The sequence below is a fragment of the Corythoichthys intestinalis genome, chromosome 21 (genome assembly GCF_030265065.1).
Source record: "Corythoichthys intestinalis isolate RoL2023-P3 chromosome 21, ASM3026506v1, whole genome shotgun sequence".
Classification (NCBI taxonomy): Eukaryota; Metazoa; Chordata; class Actinopteri; order Syngnathiformes; family Syngnathidae; genus Corythoichthys; species Corythoichthys intestinalis.
In genome coordinates this window covers 17,730,522-17,752,345 of record NC_080415.1, presented here as the reverse complement: position 1 = coordinate 17,752,345, position 21,824 = coordinate 17,730,522, and the positions used below count along the sequence as shown (strand labels likewise).

The 21,824-nt window shown below is 39.4% G+C and overlaps 2 protein-coding genes across 4 annotated transcripts in view; both read right to left on the bottom strand.

The window, feature by feature from the left end:
* Positions 1-7: 7 nt before the first annotated feature.
* Positions 8-12,829, bottom strand: mki67 (marker of proliferation Ki-67). The gene is made up of 14 exons (XM_057825538.1): positions 12,243-12,829; positions 10,278-10,383; positions 9,978-10,059; positions 8,881-8,996; positions 8,135-8,757; positions 7,828-8,051; positions 6,155-6,905; positions 5,828-5,958; positions 5,588-5,765; positions 5,356-5,499; positions 4,221-5,284; positions 3,841-3,883; positions 1,754-3,694; positions 8-1,643 (listed from the first exon to the last, which is right to left on the bottom strand). Exons 2-14 carry the CDS (start codon positions 10,367-10,369, stop codon positions 472-474), a joined length of 6,561 nt encoding a protein of 2,186 aa, XP_057681521.1. The 5' UTR covers positions 10,370-10,383; positions 12,243-12,829; the 3' UTR covers positions 8-471.
* Positions 12,830-13,377: 548 nt separating this feature from the next.
* raraa (retinoic acid receptor, alpha a) overlaps positions 13,378-21,824 on the bottom strand; it is a 373,148-nt gene continuing 364,701 nt past the window's right edge. For all 3 annotated transcript variants that reach the window (XM_057827099.1, XM_057827100.1, XM_057827098.1), the window contains 3 exons: positions 18,214-18,418; positions 17,979-18,137; positions 13,378-16,298 (listed from right to left, as the gene is read on the bottom strand). In XM_057827099.1, coding sequence (XP_057683082.1) covers positions 16,099-16,298; positions 17,979-18,137; positions 18,214-18,418 — 564 coding nt within the window. In that variant the 3' untranslated portion in view covers positions 13,378-16,098. The remainder of the gene's footprint in view (positions 16,299-17,978; positions 18,138-18,213; positions 18,419-21,824) is intronic.

Below are 21,824 nucleotides of genomic sequence, written 5' to 3'. Positions count from 1 at the left end.
TCTGCTCAATTTTAATGTAATTCTTATTTGTCAATTCTTAACAGTTCACAATTACACAAATGCATTGGAAAAAATACAAAAATCTGCATTTTTTCCGAACCTACTCAAATCCTTTCGGCTTTTATTCAATAAAACTCCTAAAACAAAGTTTCTGATACAAAACATCATTGGTAACATTTGAGCACTAACTTTAGGTATACTTAGGTGATTAAAAAAAAATAAAAATAAAACAAGGATTAAGAAAAATATCCAAATGCTTTAAACAGTAAAACTTTTTAATTTTTTTACCCCAAATACTAAAGTAGACAAAGTAAGAAACATTTAGAAAAATGGGTGATAAAAATACCCTGCCATAAAATACAAGTAGCACAGTGCTCAATTTGTCATCTTTCCGATTTTACCAGACAGAATTAAAGAACGCCAGTTAAACTTACGGAAAGAAAAACATGTTCGGAACAATTATGTAAATGTTCATTTTTTGACTGCTCTTGCTCTTCTTCTAGTATTTGGTTGCATCTGAGTATCTTCAGCGTTTTTGGAGTCTTCCTTGCTAGCGGACTCTGCGTCATTTGCAAGTTTCGCCCCTCGCCTGGCTCTCTTTGGAGGCGGAGATTCCATTTCTTTCCCTGAGAGGTCCTCTTCAGTTTTATCAGCATTCTCCGACTCACTCCTGCTCTGAAGCTCCATGCGATCAATAGGGCTCGACCTCTTGCCTCGAACCACTTTGACAGATTTTTGAATAGTATGTACTTTGACATCTAGGTTCCATTTGACTGATTTTTGTGCTTCTGGAGCAGATGCGTTGTTTGAATCTTTTGTGGTAATCGAATGGTTTTCATTCATTGCAGACAGCTCTGTTGAAGGTTTAGCAACTGCTCGTCGTCCCCTTTTGACTGGTTCTACTGAAGGGAGCTCCGACTCTGGAACTGGGGTGGGAACTGTTTCTTGGGCCTCCTCACAGGCAGCGGCTGCCCCTCGCCGTGTTCTCTTGACTGTAACGACGTGTTTTATCTCAGTCTTCAAACTAGTTAATGCTGCTCTTCCCCTTTGGCGCTTCTGCTCAGGTTCGGGATTTCCCCCAGATGTTTCTGATACGGTATCAGCTTTATGTTGTTTTGCTCTACTGCCTGGTTTGGGTTTTTCTGTAGGCGTTTCAATTGGACCATCTAGATTCTCTGTGGATTCTGAAGCAGCTGCATCTTGCTTTGGCTTTCGTACTCCTCTTCTTGATTTTGAAATACCAGAAGCTTGGTCACTCATCTGATCTGGTTCAGAAACCTTTGGTTGTTCAGAGACGACATCTTTTTCGGTTATCATTTCAGGCAGCGCATCAGAAATGTCATCATTTCTCTTTGTGTTCCTTCTTCCAGCAGCCTTCCTGCCTGCGGGAGGTGCAGTTGTTTGAATTATTTTCCCTCTCCTAGCTCTGACTGGAGCAGCAACACCAGCGTCTTCGAAATCTTCAACTGGTTTATCTTCGTCTGCTGTAGATTCTGCCGGCTTCCCTCTTTTCCCTCGGATAGCCTTCTTGTCAACAACAGGGACATTCATCGCTGCTGCAGTCTCTACCTCATGTGAACTCTCAGTGGATTCTGAAGATGCATTATCATGGTGTTCAGATGGACTCTGACCCTGGTGGTCATCTAAAACAGAAATTAAATGAAATATCTGAATCAATGTACCATCAACTCTAAGAAACCTGAAAACACAATGAGAATGCATGTGATCAAATGTGAGATGCAACGTCTATTACCTTGTGCAGGCTCATCTTTAGAAACATCATCACTGCAAGCAGGAGGCGGAGTTAGTTTGGACTGAGCAGATTGCCGTTTGGGTTTTCTTCCACGCTTGGGTTTGACCGCTTCTTCGACCAAATGCTCAACACTGTGGGTCACTTCAGGCTCACTCACAGAACCTTGTAAAGTTTCAGTGGTGGGTTCCAGAGTGGTTTCTGTTTGTTCCACTGCCTTTTTGGCATACCTTCCTCGTTTGGGCTTCTCAACAGTGCACAGTGCAACACTTTCATTCATTCCTGGCTTAATATTAACTGGGAGACTTGCCTCACTCCCAGGGTTCGGCAAAGTTTCAGGAAGAGCTTCTGAGACCGCGTCAATTTGTTCCGTGGCCTTTTTGGCACGCCTTCCCCTTTTAGGCTTTATAGCTTCGTTCTCCAAAGGTGCAACACTGATGTTTATTGCTGGCTCAATATCAATGAAGAGACTTGTCTCCCTCTCAGGCTTCAGTAAAGTTTCAGAGGAGACTTCGTGGACTGTATCGATCTGTTCCAAGGCCTTTTTAGCATACCTTCCTCTTTTAGGCTTCACAGCCACTTTTCCCAAAGGTGTTACAGAGCTCTTAATTGCAGGTTCAATATCAACTGAGATACTTGTGTCACTCTTGGCATTCTCCAAAGTTTGAGAAACAGTTTCAGGAACTGCATCAAGCTGTCCCAAGGGCTTTTTGGCATACCTTCCCCTTTTAGGCTTCATAGCCTCCTTCTCCAAAGGTGCAACATTGTCATTTACTGCAGGCTCAATATTAACTGGGAGACTCATTTCATGCTCAGGCTTCAGCAAAGTTTCATGGGTGGCTTTGGGGACTGTATCGATTTGTTGCAAGGCCCTTTTAGCATACCTTCCCCTTTTAGGTTTCACAGCCTCTTTTTCCAAAGGTGTTACAGAGCTGTTAATTGCAGGCTCAATATCAACTGGGAGATTTGTCTCACTCTCAGGATTTGACAAAGTTTCAGTGGCAACTTTGTTGACTGCATCAAGCTGTTCTAAGGCCTTTTTGGCATACCTTCCTCTTCTAGGCTTCACAGCTTCTATCTCCAGAGGTGCAACACTGCTGGTCACTGCAGGCTCAATATTAACTGGGAGACTTGTTTCCTTTTCAGGCTTCAGCGATGTCTCATCGGTGGCTTTGGAGACTGTATCAATTTGTTCCAAGGCCCTTTTAGCATACCTTCCTCTTCTAGGCTTCACAGACTCTTTTTCAATACCAACATGGAGACATGTCTCACTCTCAGCCTTCTGCAAAGTTTGAGCGACAGTTTCTGGAACTGCATCAAGTTGTTCTATAGCCTTTTTGGCATACCTTCCCCTTTTAGGCTTCACAGCTTCTTTCTCCAAAGGTGCAGCACTGTCGTTCACTGGTGGCTCGATATTAACTGGGAGACTCGTTTCATGCTCAGGCTTCAATGAAGTTTCATCTGTGGCTTTGGGGACTGTATCAATTTGTTCCAAAGCCCTCTTTGCATACCTTCCTCTTTTAGGCTTCGCAGCTTCTTTTTCTAAAGGTGTCCGACTGCTGTCAGTGGTAGATTCCACTTTAACTGAGATATATTGCTCAATCTCAGGCTTTGGCGAAATTTCAGTGGCAGCCTCTTGGACCATCTCAACCTTTTTGACATATCTTCCTCTTTTAGGCTTAGAGCTAGCATTAGTTTCTTCTATAAGTGGCTCAGAAGGCTCTGCCTTTTTCCCCCTTCTTTCTCTGACTGGACCCAAAGGCGATTCTGCTGTCACAATTTTGGGCTCTGCTGTTTTGGCCTTCCTGCCTCGGACTGATTTCTTGGTATTGGCCGTTTCAGCAGGAGCCTCGTCCATATCTGCGCCTTGTGGTGCATCTTCAAACACAGCCTGAGAAACGGCTTCCTCTGTACACTCACACTCTTCAGAAACTTCAGTTGACTCTGCGAAAACAAGATGTGGGTTTTGAAAGTTAAATTGTGGCATTCAGCTGTAGAACCTCATGGGCTTTAGATATTATAATTGCATTACTATTTTGTAGACTATTAATGAGTACTGTAAAAGCTAGAGATAAGAAAGAGTAACATACCTTTAACTTCATCCAAGTCACTACTTACAGCCTGATCTTGATGCTGTAAGAGATAAAATAGAATTCTGAGATTACCATTTATTTAACTAGAAAACAAGTAGGATGGTAATGTTTTGTAGCCTTACTACTAAGCTCTCTGCAAGTATGCTAAATTATTCATTTTTTACCTTTAAAAACTGTCCTGCTCAGCTGTTTGACACGGAGAATGGAAATCTGAGTGTCCGATTGGTCTGAACAGTTTTGATGTATCACGTGGGAGTATGACATACTCCCATTGTGATCATTCAACAGTTTCAACAGATCGTTCAACAGTTATTCATTATTTACCAAATAACAAATTAACTCAAACGCCCAGCAGTTATCCTTTTAAACATGTCTACCTTAGGTTGGTCATCCAATAGCTCATTAAGTCCTTCAAAGGCCTCTAGAGGAGCACTATGCCTCAGCCTGGGTGACGTCATCAGTTGTTGAATACAAAAATTGTCCTCTACCGGTTTACTTTTCTCCTTAGGAGTCTTCATGAGCCTCGCTATTCCGAGGATGCCTTCGATAGGAGCACTTCTCTGCTTAGGTGTTTTAAATATTCTCTTGATTCCGGAGTCCACCGGAGAGCTATTCACTTTTGGAGTTGGCAAGTTATTATGCTCTTGATATTCTTTAGCTGCCGTTGGTAGATCTGTCACCGGTTTCTCCAAAAGGGGGACATGAGCAGTGCAGGAAACGTCATCCTCTGGACTCCTTGGAGTTTTGAGAAGCTCCCCTTGTATGTCATTGGGTTCACACTGTTTCGGAGTAGTAAAAATTCTTTTAATCCCAGTAAGGCATTCATTTGGCTCCAACTTCTGCTTTGGGGTTTTCAGCAGTTTTCCTCTCAGATCCTCAAGAGGTTCAGTCTTCTCTCTTGGCGTTTTCATAATCCTCTTCACACCAGTGAGGCATTCTTTCTGCTCCGGTTTTTGTTTGGGTGTTTTCAGGAGTTTTCCTCTCAGATCCTCAACAGGTTCATTCTTTTGTCTGGGGGTTTTCATCATCCTCTTCACACCAGTGAGGCATTCCTTCTGCTCCGGTTTCTGTTTGGGTGTTTTCAGGAGTTTTCCTCTCAGATCCTCAACTGGTTCACTCTTCTGTCTGGGGGTCCTCATCATCCTCTTCACTCCAGTGAAGCATTCTTGTTGCTCAGGTTTCTGTTTGGGTGTTTCAGAGAGTGTTTCTCTCAGATCGTCAACAATTTCCGTCTTAGGTCTTGGCGTCTTCTGTTTAAGAGTTGGTACAGCACTAACAAGCTCTATGCATGTCTGTGAAACAGAAGTAGTCTTCATCTCAAATGCAGATGTGTCTGAACTGCTGTCTGGACTGATATTGAGGAGACGTTTCACTGCGTCTTTGTTGTAGTTTGATGCTTTTCCAGTAGATGCAAGAGTGAGTGGAGACACCACCATTTCACCTGGAATTGTAAGAAATCAATTATTTTTCCATTTGCTAGAAGTACAAATTCAGTCAATGCAGACATTTCACCTGTCTCCTCTGGGGTGTTTAACACAGAAGGTTCTAGCACAGATGGTTCATTAACGGCCAATGGGGTCTTTGTGACATCACTGTTGTTGGTTTCCATTTTTTTCTTATCTTCTTTTAAGGGTGTTTTAAACATTTCAGAGATTCCTAAAAAAAAAAAAAAAAACAATAAGATGGAAAACTGATAATCTACATTCTTATAACAGGGCTGGTATTTTAAAAAAAATGTAATTACCAGACAAATCCTCATCCATTTTCATGTTTTTCTTTGAGATTGCTGTATTGAAGATGACTTTTGGAGCAGCATTTGTAGGGTTTGCAATTTTCTGCTTGAATGCTCGGCCCACAACAATGGTAACAGGTGAATCTGCGTGCCCGGTGCTCACTTGGTTAAGCGGCTTTCTTACAGGAGTCTAAAAACATTGTAATTGCATTATAACACAGTTACAGTAGTAAATGTGCTATGAAAATATACCTGTGGTCTGGGAACAACTTTCTTTGCGACTTTAGTATTTGTTACAGTACTCCGAACAGCTTTTTTAGCTGGTACAGGCGCTTGGATTTTAGCTTTTCCAAACCTGACCGTGTCTGCCCAAGAATTCAAAGCTGAAACAGACAAAACAAGGCAATTAGGTCAGATGTATTCATTTTATTGTAGCAGATGTAACCAAAGCAGTTCACTGGTGGGAGCCATGTTTTGCTGCAAATTGCATAATGCTACCAAAATAATTTAAATATATCCCTAAAATTGTAAAATAGTTAATTTAGGTTCTCATTACATGCATAATCGGTTCAAAGGTACCTTTCATAGATGCACGTGAAATGCCACTTCTTCTGACTACGTTTTTGATAGTGCTCTTGGCCAGAGGAGTCTTCCGTGAAGCACTCTTCATACTCTTCCTTTTCAGAGGGATTTTAGGTGTCACTGTAACTGTGGATTTTTCTGCAATTGGTGATGGGGTTTCGATGTGAGACACAGAAAAGCGTCCTTGTACGGATGAAATACTCATCCGGGAGCCTTGAGGGGTTTTCGCTGGTGTTTCATTTACATTTCCCTGAGGGGTAAACCTTGGAGATGCCCTCTTTGTGCTGGTAGGCATTTCGTCACAAGTCAGGCTTTTGGACAAAGGACTTTCCAATTTTTGGCTTGGGGAAGAAGACCTTGATTTGGGCGATTTTAATCTTGACAAAGAATCCTTGGTATGCTTGGGTTTTGGTGTCCAGTTGGTAGGGACTGATGTAGATTTCGGTGACTTGGGGGAAGCCAGGCTTAGTTTTGATGATGTCTTTTCAGAAGATGCTGGGTAAGAAAACCTCGATTTTGTCAATTCCTCTTCTGAAAACAAGGCCTTGACAGGCATCGTGTTGTGTTTTGGTGATCTCTTGCCTGGAGATTGCCCTTCTGGAGAGGCCCGTGTAGATTTGGCCAACTTCTTACAAGGAGACGGTGTAATGGGTTTTGGAGTGTTTTTCCCTGGAGATGTTCCTTTTGGAGATTTCTTAACAGAAGCTTTAGGAGATTCAGAGTTCTTTTTTGCAGGACTTTCAGCCTCCTACACAAAACAGATGAAGTTTTTAAATAAATATGTATTTGCTTTGAACTAATTTGCTGCCATTGGCGGCAATAGATGTCCAATCCATTTAAAGTGAAAAGGTTAGCACTGCTCGTTCACTGCCAGTCAGCCACATACAGTACATGCATATGCTCACTTTGAATAGGGAACCAAAAGTGACCAAATAAAATAGCTTTAAAGGGATCCACAGAGAGAAAGACTTGTAGTTCCTAAAAGATGAATGTTATTATGAGTTAAAATATTTTGATATGAAAACCCCTCTTGACGTTTTAGTTTTTAAACAATTGGTAAAATTAGTTTAACTTGTAGGTCACCATTGTTTTTGACGTCACAGGGTGGTGATGTCACATGGTTACGCTCCTGGGCTTCCTGAGGATTACTCTAGCGCAGTGTTCACCAAATCTGGACCTCGATGCCATCTATCCTGTCGTCTTTTCTACGTCTCTCTTCCCTAACACACCTGAATCAAATTATTATGTGATCAGCAACGTCTCCTGAAGCCTGATAATAATCCTGATTATTTGATTCAGGTGTGTTGGAGGAGGGAGACATGGAAAACACGACAGGAAAAGTGGCTCCGAGGTCCGGATTTAGTGAACCCTGCTCTAGCGTCATAAACATATACTCTGTTCAACCCTTTCAATTTGAACCCGAGAGGAGCATTAATGAGCATGAGCATTTTATATTTATTAGATTTTAAGTTAATTTTGAGATTTTTACTTGTCCTGCACTGTAAAGGGAGATGCTCCACAATTTCATTGTACAACTTTATGTCTTTCAAATCTGATAAAATGAAAACACTTATGAATGAAAAATTCAATGCACCTCTAAACAGACTGGATTAATATTGCCGTCAATGGCAATGAAAGAAAATATCAAATTTGGTTAATTAAATTCCTACCTTAATCAGCCCAATGACTGATGCTCTCCTCAACAGTGATTTTGAGGGCTTAGAAAGACAGAGGCTCCTTCTTGGATTCTCTCCTTTGCGTAATGGAGAATCAGGTGGTAATTTTTTATCAAACAACTCAGGGATTAGATCAGCTCCAAACGAAACACGTTTCTTTTTCATCTGTGATGCCGGTGAAACAAATGAATCTCCACTTTTGCGTTTTTTTGGCACCCCTTGATGTGATAGAAGAATGAAAAATGTTAAACTTATATCATTTTGATATGTTGGAAAACAAGAAATCTTCAATAACATTTACCATTTCCTGTGACTCCTGGCACATTTGTATTTTGTGGACTGGCCATCATTTCGGCATGTTCTTTAGCTGGAAGCTCCTTGCTTCTGCGATTCATAGGAGATTTGGGTTTTGGTGAGCAAATTATCTCAATAGCACCACTGTCACTTAACTTCTGAGGAGTGACACGTGGCTTTGTCTGCGAGCCCGCGTCAGACTTGACCTCTTCTACACCTTTACCAGCAATCATCACATTAGCAGTAGGAATCTGAGAATGCCTGCGCTTTTCAGATGTCGGAGTGGCATTGCTTTTATTTTTAGCCTCTGCTACAACCTTGCCATCAGCCACTTTTGGCGTTCCAACAGTGGAAGCATTACTTTTCCTCATTGGTGTCTGGATGTCGGTGGCAGTAGATTTCCGAGGTGTCTTAACATCCAGAGACTTTCTGATCATTTGATAAAGATCATTAAAAGGAGACAATGCCTTGCTTTGTTGTGTTTCACAATCCTGCTTGGGGTCCTTCTTAGTCTGCTCCAGTGGTCGCTCGACATTGTGGTTGGTTCCATCTTTCAGATGAGGGTTTGGGGTTCCAGATTTTCTTCCTTTGGCAAATTTCTTTGGCGTGGGTGCTGGAGGGTACTCAAACCTGAAAATAATGCAATGCACAAAGTTCAGACCTTGCACTACAAAATTTAAAGAAACTCTTGTAAAAACATGTTATATATCAAACGTAATTTTGTACCAATTCCGCCATTTTGCAATCACATACCTGAAAGAACGGTCAACAATGGTTATGACATCTCCATCCTTCAAACGCACAGGCTGTTGTAAAACCTCTCCGTTGAGAAGAGTCGGGTTAACAGAGGTCAGATTTGTTAAAATAACCTAGAAGAAAAAAATCCATTCTTAAAAAGGGCTTTTCAAGATATGCTCAAACATCACGTCGCTTACTCATTGACTAAGGCTACGTTCATACTACAGGTCTTAATGCACAAATCGGATTTTCATTCATATCTGTTTTTTTGGCATGCCCGTTCAGACTGCCTTTGTCCATTGAGACCATTCAAGTATTACGCATGCGCACTAATTCGCAGTCTGACACGCGCTGAGCAAGACGACCCGCATGCGCACAAGCATCAAAATAAATGACCACACATGTTGGCTGTCATCCGTCATTCCAGGGATTATCATATTTAGCTCATTAAAAAGAGGACACAAATAACAGACATTAATAATCCACGTTTAGTTTTATTTTCAAAGTTTATATGGACTGATAGAACGTACACACGCACACACATAAGCCTTGACGTGTGTGCGTGAAATGACGTGGGTGCGTCAGTTTGCCCCGACTCGGCCATGTGCGCAATAATGAAATATTGCTCATTCGGCGCACAGAATTAAAATCGAAAACTGACAGGGTTATCCTTTTCTTCATTTTATTTTTTTATGACTGTGGTCAATCCCGCTTCGTGCTTAAAAGCAGAGTTCAAGCTAGGCGCTAATGCCTGCACTGCTGCCGTCCTTCGTGCCTCTTGCTGTTTGCTGACGTAATTAGTGCATGAATTCCGATTCCGGAGACTGGACAGTACAGACCGCTGCGACAGTCTGGAAAAATGTGGCCCAGATCGGATTTGAACCACATACGAAAGTGACCCAGATCGGATTTGAAATGGTCCAGTTCTATGCGACTTGTCACGTTCAGACCGTCAAGTTTAATGCCTCACTCGAGTTGGAAAAACACGAAAAAATCGGATTCGTGCATTAAGACCTGTAGTATGAACGTAGCCTAATGAAATGAGTAGATTCAACATTTAATTACTGTAGAGTAAAAACACCAGTACGCAAGTTCAGTATCTCCTGTATTACCTCTTTATTTTCATTCAAGTCAATTCTACAGTGCTCCTTGGAGACTTGGGGAATCTGAATACGTATATCACTGTCGGGCTTCCTGTTGATAGAAAGCACAATATCAAACGTAAATATTGCGAAGTCGAATTAAAAAAACAATATTTGTTAGTCAAAAAATGCAATTAGATATTTGTTGAATGGTGCAGCCCTAATGCAAACTCAATCGTTGCATGATTATTTGAAAGACCAATAGAATAATTGATTATAAAAAATTTTGGATACTAACTGCATTATGGACAAGTGCATATTGAAGCTCACCTTCCAATCAAGCAGTGAGACGCAACGAGAGGAAATTCAGCTCCATCTCCCCCGCTCCGTTTGAACACAACTATCTTCCCATGCAGTGGCATTCTGTCAACTTTACCTTTAAACAGAAGGAAAGACATTTGTCAACACTGCACAAAACCTTACCTAAATCACAAAATATGTCAAAAATTACTTAATGTATCAAACCAATGGACATTAAAGCTCGTAAAAGATCAATTTTATTTTGTAAAGTTTCATTTTTCCGAACAACGATCAAACAACTGTAATGGGTTTAAATGATTTTGCAGAAAGTGTTCAATCCGTCAAATACATTGAAGATGTGATTCTTTAATATTGAGGCAACTGCATGAAAGCTTAACATATTCAATGATTAAATGTAGTGATTTGCAATCAAAAATAGCTGCTATTTTTAAGATGACATAGCCCATCTGGCAAATCCTGGCAAAATTCTGAACAATAACAGATCATTTATAACTCAGAGATGAGATTATTTCGTATTTTGACGAGGAATATATGTAGTGTAGGTTAACCCTCTGGTGCTTAGTGGTCACTACAGTAGACAGCTACTGAAACGTACCTTTTTCTTTAATGCATTAACTTTTATGGTTTAACTACAAAGCAACCTCAAGAGTGCTCTCTCATGCCATACTCTATTGAGATCAATTCAGTGGTCAGTTGGTGTAACTGCAAGTAATTATCTTTGGACTCCAACATAGCCGACAACTTGCCACCCGTATCGACTACAACTGGCATATCCTGTCAATACTTACTACAGTTACAGTTAATACTACAGTTGCCCCAAAAAAAAAAAAAATAAAAAAATGATGATTTACATTAACATCTAAGGAAAGATAATATTTGTTTGGAATGTGAAATATGTGTGTATATGTAAATTTAGGATTAACCATGTACCCAATGAAGTAGACATCATGCATCCCCCAGTATATTTTTGAACACGTTACACAATTGTGTCTGTTTTTATGACTGTTTTAGTTATAAGTTAGAATGTAATTGTTATATTTATTACCAGTTAATTTAAAATATACTTTGTTTGTGCAGATTACCTGTAGTTTGCATAACTTTATGTATTTTATCTGAACTATAGTTTGCATTACTACATGCATTTTGGCTCATTTTGCAGACTCCAAAAGAAGCAAAGACGGTTTACAGAATAGCCCAGGAAACTCCATCTAGCTTCACTGATGATGACTGTAGTGACAAGAGTGATGATCAGTGGGTGCCAGACAACAACAGAGACATTGGTGCTTAGGTGTAGGAATCACAACTAGAAATTTTATTGGTTTTCTTATTCAGGCCTGTGCATTGAGCCTATAGTGTTGAAAGTGTTGACATTTTCCCAAAATTGTTGAAATGCTTATTAAAGCATAAAAGACATCAAGGGTTTCTATACTTACAATAGCACACAAGTTAACTTCATGAAAAAGAAGAAAAAAAAAAAAAAGAAAAATAAGAAATTGTACATTATTTCCATCTCCTAAGAAGAATAAAAACATTCGAAAAAAATCTTTACCAAGGATTTCATAATTCATGCATCAGAGGGTTAATTTATTAAATGGTTAAGGGCAACTTCTTCATTTGGATGGCTCTAGTAATTCAATTATTCAAGATTTATTTTATCAATCTAAGTATTGGTTTTTCATGCTAATTATTTCAGCATGTAAATTTTTGTACACATACCAAATTTAAGATAGCGATTTGACCTTATGTTCATTATAGTTAAAAAATAAAAACACAAACAACCTTAATTTGTATTTTTTGAATTTAAGTCCCTAAATATATACTGACTTTGCGTGCGATTGCTTCTGCAGCCAATTTATATGGAAATATTAGCAATTCCAATGTTTAAAAGAAAAACAGCACACAACAAGCGAAATGCGTCAACTCCGTCATCCAAGTCCCCACGCGACTGGTACATTTAATAAAACTTTGCCTTACCTGGATTCTTTCAAAGACACGTCGACTTCAAGTGATCCATAAACATACAGAAAAAGGGCTGAAACTCCGAAAATGATTAGTAAAATGTTAACATTATTTCAAAAGCAAAATAGACACGAGTTCGTCTAACTACGCGTGGCTAACGCTGAAGCTACTTTTGCGAACAGGGCAGCCACACTTCCTCTTTCACAGGGCTAGGGTGCAGTATCCCTCCGCTCGACCATTTAAAACCACACGCATTGACCACAAAATGACTTATTTACTCTTATTCTTCGATTATTTTGATATATATTATGATCTACAATTATTAAAAGATACACGTGTTGTCGGAATTTGAAATATCTCGAACTTTATTGAAAGGGACTATATTGTTTATATTTCTCGCGGAGCGATAACGCTTCACTACGAGGATGATGATTTGAAAAAGTTTGAAATCCCGCGCGAAGGACCGTGATTGGTCGAACCGCCGTAGCAACAGCAACAGCTAGTAGGTGGGAACAATAAAATGCACAAACCAATCGTGTGACGATGCTGTCTTTTTGTTTTTCTATTTCCTTTTATGCTATGTTTGACGCGATAAACCTCACCTCGTACAGTACTGAACGTTGTTACGATAATATTGTGGGTAAAGTCTCGAGTAAAATAAAAAATAAATAAATACATATATACAGTATAGTTATAGCTATATGTTGAACTCAAATTGACTAATTTAACATCAGCATTATGTAATATCCCTGCGCATATGCTGATTTTTGTATCAGCAAGACTAGTAGCAAAACCAGCAAGTTTCTGCTGGATGGATGGAATGCCCAAATGGCATTTGTATTTTGTAGCTCTTATGTGTGCATATATATATATATATATATATTATTTACTGAAATAATGTTCAATTTTAGTCTCTAATTTATTGACGCATTGGATGTGAAATTTGGGCAAGATGAGTAAGGCTCGTCTCGCTATATGCAATTGTTTACTGCCATCTAGTGGTAAATTTTCTGCCCGTCATTAGAGTATGTTTCAGTTGCAAAGAAGGTGTAATCGAAAACCTTGATCAACACTAACCTTTTGGATTGGCCTTTTTTTTTTTTTTTTATATTTTAAAAAAAAAAAAAAAAAAAAAAAAAAAAGAATGGCTTTCATACAAATGTTTTTACCGTTTCAACAGTCAAATTGTAGTTAATATTTTTTCCGGTGAAATATTGCCGAATCTGTTAACAATAAGTAATATTGTGAGTAATATAATATTAAACGGAGCAAAGGTCCTTGAATGGACTTGTGGCAATGTGTAATATCGGAAAATATCCCCATCATTGTCCCCCCCGAAAAAAACGCGTCATCATGAAATTGGTGATCAACACCCCTTACAGGTAAATGTAAAAGATTTGTTTAAAAATCATTTTCACTACAAACATGTGAAATACGGTAACTTCCCAAGTTACAATCATATTACATAGAACACCCAAACACAATGGTGTATTATTAAATGTTGGTTTTATTATTTTTTTTTTTTTAGAGATTTTTTTTGTTTTCTTTCTTCTTTTTTTCCCAAAGTCGCTTGATAATCTTGACAAAAAAATTGCAACATATTCCATACTTCTCAAATGTGTGTTATCCAGATGAGCCGTGGAGAGAGAGTCAAGTTGTGCGCTCTTTCGTACAGTCCCGCATAACGAGGGAAGCAGCTTGAACCATACAGATGTTGTTGGGTCTCTTTCAGTTTTTCTTGTGTGCTGAAGGAAAATATCGGGGCTCAGTAGCAGAGTGTGTGTGATGGAGGGGAGTGCAGTACAGAACATATACAAAGGAGAGGCCAAGCATACAAAATGATTCCTTCCTGAGACGTTGGCGTGCGTGTGTGTACAGTAATGATGGTCTAATGACAATGGAAGTGAAGGCGTTTTGGCGTAAAGTGATCACAGGGTGCAGGGTTGTTTCAAAAGTCATTCTTGAAGGGGTACAAATCATGTCTCGCCACTGTAATGAAATCTTTTCATATCTACAATATTAGGGGTAGGGAAGCTATAAGGCTGAAGGAACATTTGATCCGGCCCAAAAAAAAAAAAAGCACATTAAACCCGTACAGGAACTGTCATCAAAAGACCCAAAATATTGTACATTTGATCAGTCCCCCCCCCATAAAAAAAATTTACGATGGCCTTTTACCAATTTAATAAAACAGTAGTGCCTTGAGATGCAAGCTTCTTTTGTGACTAATCTTTTTAGCACAATTTTACCTCTATTGAAATTAATGTAGTTTATGAAACCATATTGAGAATTTTTTCATAAAAGAATGCAAATCAGAGTTTCTGCATCATAATTTCATGCTTTAATTTGCCAATTTTCTCCTTTAAGGTCTCTTGTATCTCAAGGCACAACTGAACAGCAAAACGGTTCCCTACCCCTGCACTGTATGTTTGCGACCTAATCAGCAATTGGTGAGAATCATTTGTGTTTAAAAACAGTGTGTACAGCACACCATTCTTCACATTTGAACTCTGAAGCTGCAAACCTGAGCCTGGCAAGCTACAAGTGGCCTCCACTCTATTTTTTTTAAATTGAAGAGAGCCAACTACACATTTGTTTCTGCTACATGGCCCAAAAATGCTGGAGTGCTACTGTAGTCATTGATGTTATGGACACACACGGAGGGGTGTTTGTGAACACCACATTATGGACAGCCAGTGATGGGGGTTAAGGGTCCGTCCAGTATTTAGTATGACACGTAACGTGAAAGAACTTCCTTCAGTAAAGTGTGCTCAAATTTTTTTCTTGAATCACAAACCCATGAACAAAACACATAAAGGGTATTCTTAAAAAAAAGAAAATCATGTGAAGCCTAAAACTCTTCATAGTTTTTAAGAAATTAATACAGCATATATACACAAACTCAAAAGGCTACTTAAAATACACCTTAATAATGAATCTTCATTAATTGGATTTCTTGAAAGGACCTGTGACGATATCATACAACCAAGTTCATACAATCATTTTTTATCCATGTTCCCGGAGGCAATAAAATAAGAAAGAACCTGGAAGAGGAGGAATAGATGCTCATTTCATTGCAACTTGTTTTCTGTGCACATTAGTATGTGTGTGTGTATGTGTATGTGTGTCGTCATCTGAGTACTGGAAGAAATGTCATTCTCTTTTACTTTTTTTTTGTTAATTAGAATAATGTACACATGTGATCAAACTAACTTTTGTCCCCATGATGGGTACAAACAGTGAGGGAGTACAACAATCTTTAATCTCAGAGAACACGTCCTCGTTTTAAACTTCCATTCAATCATGATAGTTCCTTAAGTTTTCTATATATTTATATATATATCTTTGTGTACGAAATCAGTTTTTTTTTTTTGAAGCTGGGAAAAGGGAAAAGACCCAGAATCTCTGAGGAGGAAGAGCAGTTGGAGGAGGGTCTTTTGACAAGTCCCGAGCTTGTAGTCTGCATCATAAACAGCAACGACAACAATAACAACAACAACAACAAAAAAGTGTCTGGTGTTTGTCAAATCTGCCCAGAGGTCTGTCACTTCCCATCTCTGCCGCTCTCATTTCCTGTGTTGCACACTGCATTCACGTGACTTTCCAACAGCCTTCTGGAGAAAGGTGGAGGAAGAGCGGTGGAGTGAGGAGGAGGAAGAGAGGGGGTCATCAGCAGTGTTTACGGCGTGGTCTCTGGGTGGCGGCACGGCGTCCCCCGGCCGTACCTCCCCTTGTGTGAGAAAAAGCAGACCGGGAAGAAGAAGGACTCCTTCCCTCAGCAGTCAATATTCCTCCTTCACCCCTCCTCTGACTGACCGGTGTGAGTGGAAAACAAACAAAAAACACAAAAAAACCCCAAGGTGGGCCGTTACTACGGCGATTGTGTGGCTGGACTGCTTTGGGCGGAGCTCGGGGACAGACTGGGGCTGCAGCTGCCCGTCGGAGTGCCGCAAGGACGGCCGCCCGAGGCAGCGCCACTCTCCAAGCCCTCGGAGTTCTCCAACATCTCCTGGATGAGGGGAGGCATAGAGCCCGGGATTTCCATTTTCAGGGTAATGACACGCTCTGCCCCTGTATCCAAAAGAAAAACATTTTATTAATTCATAATAAAGCAAGAGAGACAAGCGAGGTAGAATATTGACAGTGATACATGACATTTTGATATATTATAACAACTCATTGGTATGCGTAATTGTTCTATTAAATATTGGAGACATTAAAATATTGAAATGCAAATGTACTAGCAAAGTAGTCAACTATTCTTCTGCACAATGCTGACAAATGGAGAAGCTTAATTATGGATACTATAAGAGTATATTGGACATTTGTTCATATCTATGATTTAAATAGCGTCATTAAGCAACACAATCATGAATACATTCATTTCTCAGCCAAAGTGGTAAAATATCATGCGTAAAATATTAATGCAATGATGTACATATCAACAAATTAAACTCATTAGTTGCCATTGACGGCGATAAACACCCTATTCATTTTGACTTTCCCTTACTGTGCACTTTTGTTTTACAGGAAGTTACATAAAACATAATAGCAATAGCGTACCGCACAAATGCTATTTTTAGACCATGACATCGCTATCGTAACCCGGAAGTGGGTCAACATAGACACGCCCTCGCATACAACTCATGTTATTACTATTTGTTTTCTGCTGGCAATCTTTCAAAAAAGAACATGCCGAGTAAACACTGCTGCTATGGAACCTGTAGAAACGACTCCAACCATTACAACATATGAAGGATGTTTTCTTCATACGCTTCTCGAAGCCAAAAAAAGAAGAAAAAATGTCAACAATGGATCAACTTGTGTGGACGTCCAAAAGACCAGTTTATTGCCAGCAAGGTGAAGCCATTCACCTTCATTTTTATATTTTTACTTATTTTTTAGCGTGGCGTTTTGCCGTGCTGCTTCTGTCTGATAATGAGTGACCTGAAAAAAATCAAAATGGTATCTGACTGCCACTGTTGTTACCTTTTCTGTTGTAAAAAACTTTAGTAAGGGGGAAATGTAAATAAATTATAGAATTAAGATTTGTTATTAATGAAAAAATTTAAAGTGTTCGTTGGCTGCCACTGAGTAGCATTTGCGATCGGTATACAAAAATAAAAGTAGCAATGTAAATTACCCCCAAAAACGGTCGGAGACGTAAGACAACCAGAGGATATAATATAAAAGAAAGACAGGGCATATGGTGGTAAAGGACAGATTGTTGAAACAGGAAAATGTCATTGTCAGTGGCGTAAGGCAACGCACACAAGAAAAAGGTGTCGATAAAAAAGCTACCTCTGGATCAGGTCGGCTCTTTTTCCCCGCCTTTTTAGGCCCTTGACACTCAAGCCATCTTTTGAATTGAACTTTTGTATGTTCTTCCACATCTTACCCAGCAAATTTGGCACCAGGGACATCATTTTCGGACAGAATTGGTAGGTTTAGCTCAGTAAACATCCCGTACTTACATGCATTTAGCATTGGGACAAACGTGAGGTTGACCCGCCTAGCAATAATTGCTAAAGTCATGAATATTAATGAGCAAAAGTGACGTGTTGGGTGCGGTACGCCATTGCAATAAGCTATTCACAAAAAGTAGAATATACATAGCTAGTTAGGAATCTTACTCTCTAAAACCTAAGTAGAATGGAACCTGAATTTACATGAAGTAAAATCCATGAATAAGTGTTTGTTAGTGCTTCTTTTTGTTTACACTTGACATTAGGTATAAAACTTGCTACCTACCTTTAGCGCTGATGCTCCTCAGGTCTGTAATCTTCATCAGCATCTTAGGGAACATGTGCGGTTTGTGAGGTCTCCTCTTCCTCACGTAGATTTTGAGCGCCTCCAGAAGAGGTTCCTGAAGGACATCCACCTTCTCTGCTTGTTCCAGATCCTGACGATCTGTTGATTGAAATCACAACAAATAAGTCACTTTGCTGAAAGAGCAACAAGGAGGTGATCGGTGAATGTAACATACCTCCACACAGCAGACAGATGGCGCTAAGCAGGCCTGTCTCGGCATCGTCCATCTCCAGCGGGATCAGCTGGTTAGCGAAGGCGAAGACCAGGTCAGTGAGCGGTCCGAAGCCGGCGTTGTGCATCTGGGTTCGGTTTAGCGTGAGTCCGTCTGAGAATGTCATGGTGTCTTGCTCTGGGGTGTAGCGTGTACAGATCCGCAGTATCTGAGGACAGATGACGATGTCAAATTATTAGTTAATGTACCATGGTGGGTAGTAACGCGTTACATTTACTTCGTTACAGTTATTTGAGTAACCTTTTGAGAAAAATGTACTTCTTAGAGTAGTTTTACCACGCAATACATTTTACTTTTATTTGAGTAGATTTGTGAAGAAGAAACAATAGTCTTACTCCGCTACTTTGGGCTACACTAGAGTTTTACATTTTTCCTCTTTCTACCTAGTGACTTTATTTTTACCAGAATGCCGACAGCGGCTGTCTCATGCTGCATTCGAGGAAGGTGGGAAGTCGGACCTATCCCACTCGGATGGTACCAGTTGCGACCTCAAAGCGTTTCAAGCGAATGTAAACAGCAAAGATGGCTGATCGTAACAAGTTTTTTATTTTGGCCTTAGAAAGCAGCATATCTTCACGCAAAGTCAGTAAAAATCGTATTGTGTTACGTGAAGTTGTGTTAAAAAACTAAATCAATTTAATGCTTGACCCAGATGAATAAACAAATGAATCGTGTAATTTATGTTTTACCATTGACGGTCTGCTTTTCGACGGGCAGCACCATTTTCTCGGGTGACTAGGCGACTAGCACCTCCATGTACGAGTAGCATTCCAAGGATATTTTTCCTGGTCGGAAGTTGGAAAACTCCGACTTCCACCCTTCCTCGAATGCAGCATTAGTTTCACAAATGCGACGTCGCAACAGCAACCACACAACTCCATTATAACAATCAGAGGTAATAATGTTTTTTCTCCACTAGGGGGCATTCACGCGCTTTGGACGGGTGATTTTTAATAGTGTTCTTCTGGTCTGATTTGATGATTTTGTGTCATCTTTTTGGCCTAATATGGTCATGCAATAGGTTATAGTCAGAGGTGGGTAGTAACTAGAGGTGTGCAAAATTTCCGATCCTTAGATTATTCGCGAGTCGGCCGTGAAAGATTCGAGAACGATTCACAAACATCCAAATTCCGATTATTGAAATATGCCAAGTAAAGCGGAAGTACAACACTCTCAGCGCGCCGCGCGGTCAATGAGGAACAAAGCGAGAGTAGCTAAACGTCATGCTTCTCATTACCCGGCCCCTCGGGTAATGCCACTGCTCAACTCACGGCTCTAGCTCAACTCATGCCACGAGATGAAAAAACACAACAACATACCTGACTGCTGCCGAAAAGCTGCTACAAAGTACGTCCACGTAATGTTATGGTAGATATCATTTATATAGGACTAGATGCAATATAGATTAGGTAGCGTTAGCAGCACACCTACAAAAAGCTAGATGCGGGCGTTAGTAAACGGCCGCCATCTTAAAGCAGTACACTTCCCTGCAAGGCTGTTGTAGCGAACCTTCCAAGCAAACCTAATTAACTTTTAATCTAAAATACTCCTAAATCGGTAAAATATTGACTTGAATCTATCTTTAAAATAGTTTTAAACCTTTCACATGTCGAAAGTAGACAAAAGGGAAATTATGGAATAACGGGAGCAATTTTAACAACTTTAATGGTTGATTCACAACATTAAATTAATTGAATGTAGTTTAAGGCTGCTGATACAGAATGGGGACTGGAGTTTTTTTATTTACTGTTATTTTTGTACATTTTATTTACTGCTATATGTTAACTTCATACTGAAATAGTATTTTTGAACAATTTTGGAACTAATGTACAAAACATTAATTAAAAAAAAAAAAAGGAGGGGGGTGCATCAATAATCGTTTTATAATCGAATCGGAGCCTCTGAATCGTAATCGTAATCGAATCGTTGGGTGCCCAAAGATTCCCAGCTCTAGTAGTAACGCATTACATGTACTCCGTTACATTTACCTGACTAACTTTTTCAGAAAAATGTACTTCTAAGAGTAGTTTTACCAAGCTATACTTTTTAGTTCTATCTGAGTAGATTTGTGAAGAAAAAATGCTACTCTTACTCCGCTACTTTGGGCTACACAAGTGTCGTTACATTTTTCCTCTTTATTCTACATATTTATTTGTTGTTGTTTTTTTTTTGCCAGCGATGCCAAGTAGCTGTAGCAGCTGGAGTAGTAGCAAATAGCTCTACCGATTTCACCAATGAGACGTCGCAAGAATAATCACATGACTCCATTTTGCAAATCAGACGCAAGCATGCCGTTCTACCTTCATAAGTTCATGCCAGCCTGTTCAATCATGTGGTGTCTTTAAAGCGCTGTAAAAAATGAAGTATGTGATCTAGAGTGCTGCCCTCAACATGATTCGAAAGCACGGATTTTAACCTCTCTCCCAGTTTTTATTTGGGACCAACTGACAACGGAAAACTGGAGATATGATCCTTTTAATTTCAAAATAGTCATTATGAAGGAACGCTTCACTATTCAAACTAGGAACTATTTTCTCCACCAGCGGACACTGGTGCTCTTGAATAATGCTTCATTTATGTAAAAATTAGGGCTGTCAAATTTATCGCGTTAACGGGCGGTAGTTAATTATTTAAATTAATCACGTTAAAATATTTGACGCAATTAACGCACATGTCCCGCTCAGACAGTATTCTGCCTTTTGGTAAGTTTTACAGCAAGGCTTTTCGTGCTGTCTAACGGCGAACTCTTGTGGTTGCTTTGCGACATGGTTTATTGTTTTCTTGCCAGTTCAATATGGCTGCACGACGTCTCGGGCTGACGCCTACGTTGTAATGTTGTGCTTATATGATCCTTGAACAAGATCTGTCCGTAAGTATGGTTGTTGTAAAGAATGTACATATTATGTTAGTAAGCGAAATGTTATATTTTTTGTATGAGATGCTTTTTGTTTATGTTTAGTGAACCTGTACAGCGTGCTAAGCTAACGTTGTTGCTAATGCAATGCTTGTGTACTTTTTTTTGGTTGTTTTAAGACGGTCTAAAGAGGACAATGGTTTGAGGCCATTTTATTAATAAATCAGATGAAAAAGGAAGAAGTCTGATTATTAAGGCGTCGTTCACTAGCTGTCTAGCTTTGGAAAAAGTAGACGCTTCGGAGTGAGGACAGGATAGACAGATTTAAATGACAGTAGAGTGAAATGCCCACTACAGTCCTTATGTACCGGTGTTGAATGTGTATATCCATCTTGTGTCTTATCTTTCCATTCCAACAATTTATTTTAAAGAATATATATATAATTTACAGAAAAATATGGCATATTTTATAGATGGTTTGAATTGTGATTAATTGCGATTAATTACGATTAATTAATTTTTAAGCTGTAATTAACTCGATTAAAATTTTTAATCGTTTGACAGCCCTAGTAAAAATGTATTTCTTCGGCTTAATGTGGTTATGTAATGGGTTATTGTACAGTATCATTATAACAACAGTTCATATAGATAACGTTTTTCAAAAAAAATACCATTGTTTAAAAAAAAAAAAAAATCCAAC